Source organism: Heterocephalus glaber, unplaced genomic scaffold (genome assembly GCF_053883595.1).
Source record: "Heterocephalus glaber isolate CG9 unplaced genomic scaffold, H.glaber_assembly_v1.0 deba00001461, whole genome shotgun sequence".
NCBI classification, from domain to species: Eukaryota; Metazoa; Chordata; class Mammalia; order Rodentia; family Bathyergidae; genus Heterocephalus; species Heterocephalus glaber.
The window spans coordinates 44,373,810-44,381,812 of NW_028258308.1; the positions used below are offsets into that span (position 1 = coordinate 44,373,810).

At 39.5% G+C, this 8,003-nt stretch overlaps 1 protein-coding gene across 6 annotated transcripts in view; it reads left to right on the forward strand.

Annotated features, from left to right (window-relative positions):
• Positions 1-8,003, forward strand: part of Ap3m2 (adaptor related protein complex 3 subunit mu 2) — a 34,641-nt gene that overhangs the window by 13,586 nt on the left and 13,052 nt on the right. For 2 of the 6 annotated variants that reach the window (XR_205688.4, XR_015453499.1), the window contains exons 7-10: positions 642-849; positions 1,137-1,281; positions 2,421-2,605; positions 3,233-4,678. Coding sequence is in view for 3 of the 6 variants with exons in the window: in XM_004855284.4 (XP_004855341.1) it covers positions 642-849; positions 1,137-1,281; positions 2,421-2,521 (454 nt within the window). In the remaining 3 variants the exon portion in view is untranslated. Of the gene's footprint in view, positions 1-641; positions 850-1,136; positions 1,282-2,420; positions 4,679-8,003 lie in introns of those variants that run through there. The other 4 variants (XM_004855286.3, XM_087217387.1, XR_205687.4 and 1 more) reach the window with 3 other exon arrangements.

The following is an 8,003-nucleotide window of genomic DNA, read 5'->3' on the forward strand; positions in this document are numbered from 1 at the left end:
AGGGTACAGAATCTCAGTTAAGTATAAAGACTTCAGTCATTACGTGCTTCGTACTTACTAGGAAGGTTACATAAGATAAGTATTACAGGCTAAAGGCATTTAGCATAGTGACGGGTACACCGGATGTACTCAGTAAATATTAGGAACTATTATTACTTTAGGGTTATTCTGTCACTTCTCTATTCCCTGTCCTTTCAAATCATGACAGTCTACCTCTTAGGATTTTTTGAGGTTCACATGAAGTCAAATAAAAGCACCCTCAAGAAATTATGAAAAGTTCTGAGGTATGAGTGTTACTCTTCCCAGTACAAATAAAGATTGGTCATATGTCACAAATTAAAGCATAGAAACATAGTGACTCCACTTTTTGCTTATTATTCCTTTCTCATAGTAGTGTTGGTATGCTCTTTTGTTTATATTTTTCAGTCATCAGAAGACTAAGTTTATTAACTAGACAGCATCTTAGTTTTTCAAAAGAATGATGATTGCTATTTTTTTTTCTGTATTTTTAAAGTAAGAAATAAGGACATAGGTGAGGGGGAAAAAAGCTGAAAAAAAAAAAAACACATAACGTAAAAGGAGGAAATAATGGCATTTTTCCAGTACATTAATGAAATGGACCCTTTGTCTCTCCTTTCCAGTCTGGTTGCAATTCCAGTGTATGTGAAACATAATATCAGTTTCCGGGACAGTAGTTCACTTGGACGCTTTGAAATAACAGTGGGACCCAAGCAGACGATGGGGAAGACCATAGAGGGAGTGATCATCCTCAGCCAGATGCCCAGAGGGGTCCTGAATATGAGCCTCACTCCATCCCAGGGGACACACACATTTGACCCAGTGACAAAGGTAAGAGAATTGCGCATTTTGAATTGCACAAGGAGCTCTGCAGGTACTCCCACGCAGACTTCAGACCTTGTTAGAAGGCAAGATTAATCAGAGATAATGTTTTCTTCTTTGAGATATAGTAACTATGGTGATAAATAGGACTCTCTATTGAAAAACACCCCAGAGGCAGCTTATGATTCTATGAACAAAAGCCCTATGGTTAGAGCTCAGCCACCTCCAATGAAGGGTTCCATTGTACTTCATTATTTTATTGTAAAGACCACTTCTTTTTAAAATTTTCTTTGAAGATGCTGTCTTGGGATGTAGGAAAAATTAATCCTCAAAAGCTTCCAAGTTTGAAAGGGACTATGAGTCTGCAGGCTGGAGCTTCCAAACCAGATGAAAACCCCACAATTAACCTGCAGTTTAAGATCCAGCAGCTGGCCATTTCTGGTAAGTGACCCACGGCTCAGGTGGCTCTGCAGGGAGTGGAAGTGGCTTTCTCTGGTAAGGCATGGGCATCAGGAAGCCTTCCGTGGCTCCCTACTTATGTGTATAAGGAAAATCTTTTCTACCATATTTCTGGGGGAGGTTTAGGGTGTTTACTCAGAAGTTGACCCAAGTGTCTGAGACACAGGCAAGAAGGAAGCAATATTGGTGGGCCACAGCATTTCATGGGCTGTTGTTCAGTCATCTTACAGTTGCTGATTTGGGGTTCCCAAAGTTTTCAATATATGAATGCTTCTGTGTCCTTAGCTAGTAATAGAAAAGAATCATTTTCATTCCTTTTCCCAATTACAGAAGGTTTTTGTGTTTGCATTTAGTATCACTGTGGAACCACTGGGCCTGTCCAGCCTTAGCCTGATATAACAATAACTTGCCATTTACTGGGCATTTATTATGTCCCAGGCACTCTTTTTTGTTTGTTTGGTACCAGGGATTGACCCCAGGCACTCTTTTAAGCTCTTTTCATGTGTTTGAATATTTAAGCATTAGAACAACCCCATGAGATAGAAAGGAAATTACTTTAAGTTTTTATGATGTTCCCATTTTTTTTTTTACTAAAAGACTTTGTCTAATTTAAGTGATTAGAATTCAGTTAAGTTATAAGTTCTTTTTTATCTTAAAGCATTTAATAAATTGTAAAACTATACAGTATCAATTTTTTGCTCATTACAGTGAAAATATTTAGCATTCATTGATCAGTTCATCGTTTCTCTTTATTTTGGTATAATTTATCTTATTGTTAATTCATTAATTTTGTTATCATTAATTTATTTACTATCCAGTAATGTGAGAAGAACAGACAGTGGTCCTACTTTTTCCTTCCTGTCATTTCAGTCTGCATATAATTTTCTGCCCTTTCCACTTTAGGAAGAGGTCTTCTCCTAGGGTAGGTTTTTGTGAAGCAGCTTTTTATTGTCAGTATATGTACTCAGAGTGAAGAATCTGCCAGTTTCACAGAAGTAGTTCATTGTTAATAAAAATTTATGTGTGCTGAACTCTGAATTGACATGAACGTGAGTGGTAGTGCTGCATACTTACTTTGAATAAAGCCCATGTTTTATTTTTCCTTCCTCTCTCCTTTCCAGGACTCAAAGTGAATCGTCTGGATATGTATGGAGAAAAATACAAACCCTTTAAGGGCATAAAATACATGACCAAAGCTGGGAAATTCCAAGTTCGAACCTGAAGGGAGTTTTGTAGAAGGAAAAATCATGAACACTTTTTCGTTTCTTACTTGTCTAAAAGTAAAAAATATCAGCCTGTCTCTTAGGTCAGTCTCCCCCAGGGCTCACCAGCTCCCTTTTGTCCTTAGCCTTGAGTGCCATGGAACTAATCAAGAGAGAAAAGGTTGCCAGGGAGATTGGGACAGAACCAAAACATCAGCACCAGCTCAATTCTCAAGGAGGTGTGTGATGAAAGATGGTGATACTGACCTCATAGTTAACTACTCTTAATGTGGTTATTGTAGAAAAAGATCAGCATTTGTTGCTTCCTTGGCTTTAATTATCTAAAGTCAGTGAAAGATTACTTTATTGATTTTTTTAAGGTAGAAAGATAAATAAGAAGGAAAGGAAAGGAAGAGATTAGGTGGAAAATGAATGTTGACGAAATCCCAGCTAAGATGGATCTGTGAGGCTGAGGTTGTGCTCTGTGGTAAAGTGCTTGCTTAGCAGGCTTTGGCGCTTTGTGTGTGTGTGTGTGTGTGTGTGTGTGTGTGTGTGTGTGTGTGTGTGTGTCCTATGAAGAAGAAGAAAGGGGAAATCATATTAAAGAAGAGTTGTGAGGAAGATGGGCAAAGAAAAGTGATCAACTATGTAAGGAGGTTTGGGAAGAGTAGAGTTGAGTTGGTTTCTTTCTGATCCCTCTGCTCTAATATAAAAATCCTTTGTACTTCTAGAAATGAATTGGAGCCTTCTTAAATCCAAGTCCACTCTTGACATGGAAACCCCAGTAGAATCATTTTCCCTTGAAGACTATGATGATATTGGACTGGCTTTCAGGTTCTAACTGTTGCTTGCCTTTAATACTTGGTCTGTCATCTTCTGTGAGAAGATGATCTACTTTTTTGCCAAAAAAGTTTTACTCACATCACTCTACAGAATGCACCAGCCTTTTCTGGTTACTTGATCCTTCTTCAGAACTTCCTAAACAGTAGAAGAGTTTCAGTGCAGCCAGATTTTATGAGTCATAGCACTGGAATGGAGATGGCAGCTCATTCCCCGGGAAGGGGGTGCACAGCTGTAGCCCAGTGACCCCTGTTCACAGGTACCCCTGCTGGGCTGCTAATGGGTCCTCAGCCTTCCTTCCTGAAGCTTCTCCATCAGTAGCCCTGAATAAAAAGACTACTCACTAGTAAGGGTGTGATAGATCACTAAAGCTGCATGGTAAAGTTATTTCCTCTGTCTTGTGTTTGGTACTCTCCTCTATATCTATTAATAGTAACTGTCTACAGTCCACTTTTAAGACAATTTCCTTAAATCTTTGAATAAAATTAATGCTGTAAGAAGACAGGCCATGTTGATGGTGTGTCACCAAATCAATGTAAGAACATGGCAACTTGAGAACTACTTAAGGCTTTCCGAATGGCTAATTTTTATTCTGCTCCCATATATTAATTACCCACTTTAGTATCTAGATAGAAGGCAGGTTTGGGGGTTTTATTATTTTTGAGTTGTAGCTTAGGGAATGATACTGTGCTCTATATTGTGCATGGAGAAAAAGGAAGACCTGTGTTCTCCAAAATGTAGGTCTCTGAAGTCCCATTTTCAAATACTTGAGTTGTTTTGTTTGTTTGTTTGTTTTGACCAGTTTTATCTTGCTGCTGCTTCCAGGAATTATTTAAGCTGCAGAGTGATATTGCTTTGTGGTTTTCCTCTGGGATAAATTGTGCTGTGTACAGCCAGATGTGTCTCGTACTCCATCACTCCAGAATTTTCCCTGGATTACCATAGCACACATAGACCTCCTTGGTGGGGAAGTGTCTCTACCTGGGGACTCCAGAAAGCACTTCTCCTGTGGGATCTGAAGGACTTTATAAGGTTTCTTAGGTCACGGGATACAGCTAATCTTGGTTCCTGAATACTTTCAGGTTTATAAGTACAGCTGTTTTATTTCCTCTAGGGCAACTCATCCTGTTTTATAGGGTATACTAAGAGAAAGTAAAGTGTAGGCAAAGCATGTGTGAAGTGCTACACATGGATGTGGCCGACAAGTGTCACACCTGCCACCCTCCAGTGCTTCGGTCGGCATGAGTCATGCAAGGCATCTCACAGCTATTCAGTTCCGTGTGTGCTTAACATGTACTAGAGTAGCTTGAAAGTAATAAAGTTGAGTTTTTCCAGTGTTCTGTAGCCTATGTGTTTTGTTACTAGCACAGTGATTCTACGCCATGCCTTCCTCAGTAGAATCAGCAAGGAATTTATTCAGAAGACTCAAGTCCACACATAATTTGATACTCTAGCCAGCTCTGAAAAATAGGTGATATTGGTGTTGTCATTTTTAAGGTTGTGGCAACTAAGGTTGAGATCAACCAAATTATTATTCTCTAGGGCAGAAAAGACAAGATCATGGGAGTTGCCAGTGTTTATTCTGGTGCTTTCTCTCTTCTAACATGCTCCTCAAGTTGACTAATTTAGGCACAAAGCAGGGCTGCGGGGCATTAGACAGGTGTCTTTACTGTGGTAGAGGTTTCCTGGAAGATAAGGGTTGGGAGTCTGTAATGTACACACTGGTCTTCTGCATCTGTACCGATTTTTTTCTAGCCACTTTTTACTAACCCCAAGTACTTAGTGTTTATTAATACTCAGCTTCTCTTTCGTTTAGCCATTCTGTAGTACAGTAGCCCATCCCCCTCTTACCTATTTTGCTTTTCAGTTGCGCAAGGTCTGAAATATTAAATGGAGAATTCCAAAAATAAGCATCCATGTTTTTAAATTGTGCACCAATCTGAGTAGCTTGATGAACCCTCTCACTGCCCTGCTGTGTCCTACCCAGTCTCACCCCACTTTGTCCTGTACCATCCCTTCCCTGGATGTGAATCATCGCCTTGTCCAGTGTAACTGTACTGTAAACTGCCTGCCTCGTGATCACTTAGGGGTTACACTCTCATGGTGTATGTATTCAGGTAACCCTTCTTTTGCTTAATAGTGGCTCAAACCACAAGAATAGTGATGCTGGCCATTTGGATATACCAAATAGAAGACTTTTAAGGAAAACTGAGTTTTCTACTTAATGTAGAAAAAAATTGTAACCTGAGGTTGCTAATATCTACTGTAAAAGTGGAACTTCTCTGAATTTTTTTTTATTATTTTTTGGAGACAAGATCTTGCTATACAGTTCAGGCTGGCCTTGAACTCACTGTGTAGCCCAGGCTGGCCTCAAACTTGTGGCAATCCTCCCGCCTCGCCTCCCAAATGCTGGGATTATAGTTGTACTAGTTTTGCTCTTGTACCTCAAGCTGCAACAGTTACAGCCATGGTGTGTTAAAATCACCTAGTTAAGATGAACATCAACTTTGTGGATGGGAAGTGTGGCATCTGCTAGCAGCATGTTGCACCAGCAAGGCTTAAGCCTGTACAGGGACTTTGGCAAGGGAACCCCTAAAACAAGTGGCACCCAGCCATTTACTCCAGGTGGGGATGTGAGAGGGGGAGAGACCACATTCACATAACTTTTATATAAAAGTACGTAATGTGTTTTGGCCACACTTTTATTGGTGCACTTTGGTTATACAGATTACGGGATTTCCTTACGGCAGATTTGAACATGAACGTATTAATGATCTCATTACCCTTGTTGGAGTGGGACTTCTAAGTGTATATTGTGTGTTGATCATATTCATGCCCCCTATTACTGGCCCTTGTCTTCCTCCCCCTTATCTAGTAATACCTACCTCTTATCTAGTATACCTACCTTGTCATCTTTTTTAGATTCTATTTATTAGGGAGAACATGATATTTGTGAGTTAGGCTTATTTGCTCAACATGATGATCTCCAGATTCATCCATATTTCTGCAAATGACAAAATTTCAACCTATTTTATACTGAATAGTATTTCATTGTGGATGTACACTACATTTTCTTTATCCATCTATTGATGGGCACCTAGGCTGGTTCCAGGGCTTGGCTGTTGTGTATTGTGCTTCAGTGCAGTATGCAGGTATCCCTGTGGTACACTAACTTTAATTCTCTCAGGCATATACCAAGGAATGGTATAGCTAACCAAATGATAGTTCTCGCTTTTTGAGGAACTTTCATCTTGTTTCCATGGTGGATGTACTAATCTACATTCCCACCAGCAGTATAGAAGAGTTCCTTTTCCCTGCATCCTCGCCAGCATTTACTGTTTGTTGTTGTTGTTGTTTTGTTTTGTTTTTTTGGTACTGGGGATCGAACTCCAGACCTTATGCTTGTAAGGCAGGTTCAGTGCCGCTGAGCTAAATCCCTGGCGTTTTTTGCATTCTTGATGGCAGTTATTTTGACTGGAGTGAGATGGACTCTCAATTTAGTTTGATTTGCATTTCCCTAATGACTAAAGATGTTGAACATTTTAAAAATATACTTGTTGACCATTTGTACTTTTAAGAAGTGTCTGTTCAATTATTTTGCCAATTTATTGATTGAGTCATTTTATTTTTTGATGTTGTTTTTTAATACTGTATATTCTACATATTAATCCTCTGTTGGAGGAGTAGCTGGGAAGGATTTTCTCCCATTCAGAGGCTGTGTTTCACTCTTTTGATTCCCTTGCTATGCAGAAACGAATTTGATGTCCCATTTGTTGATTCTTGCTATTATTTTCTGTGCAATTTAAAAGTCTTTGTGCCTATTGCTTCAATTGTTTCCCCTGTGTAAACAGTACACTATTATAATTGTTCTATCTTATTGTTAGTTATTATTACTCTCTTAATGAGCCTAATTTATAAATTATACAGGAAAGAAACAATGTGCATGGAGTTGGTCACTAGCTGTGGTTTCAGGCATCCACTGAGGATCTTGGGACTCTCCCCCAATGATTCGGGCTGACTTCTGTACCTGCTCTTGGTCTGATGTTTTGGTGGAATTGTGTTGGGACAGGAAATTTTCTTGCATGCTTGTGTTTTCCTCTGTTGCCAGTAGATGGTGACTTGTTGCCATCCATACTAATGTTTGTAATTGTTAGAATTTTTAAAAGCCTGTTTCATTTGAAATCCACACTTCCTCCAAGATCCTAAATACTGGGGATTAGGTAGGTCTTTGGCTCTTGAAGTTAAATGTGGATCCAAAAGTTTATGACATGTTTTGAGAAAGAGGTGTGAGTGGAGCTGTAGAAGTTTTATCGGTTTGTGTCCTGCTATGTCTTTACCCTTAAAACCAATTGTACAATGACCGGGGAATCTTTCTTTCTTGTTCTCGGGTCAGTTGGCATCCATTTGTTTTATTAATCAACCAGGGATGATGAGGAAATAACATTTAATTTCCTCTTACATCCATTCCCCTCCCCTGGCAAGTTCCAAACGTTTTGTCTGAATGTTCTGGCCTACACTGGGTAGTGTGTTGCTCTTTGATATATTTATAATTGAAATGACTGTCTTCTGGGCTGAGACTCTGCCTGTAAGTCAGTTGGTGGCCTCTTGTGAGCAGTTGGCTTCATCTGCTCTGCAGTTTCCAGGGTTCTACTCAGAGGAATG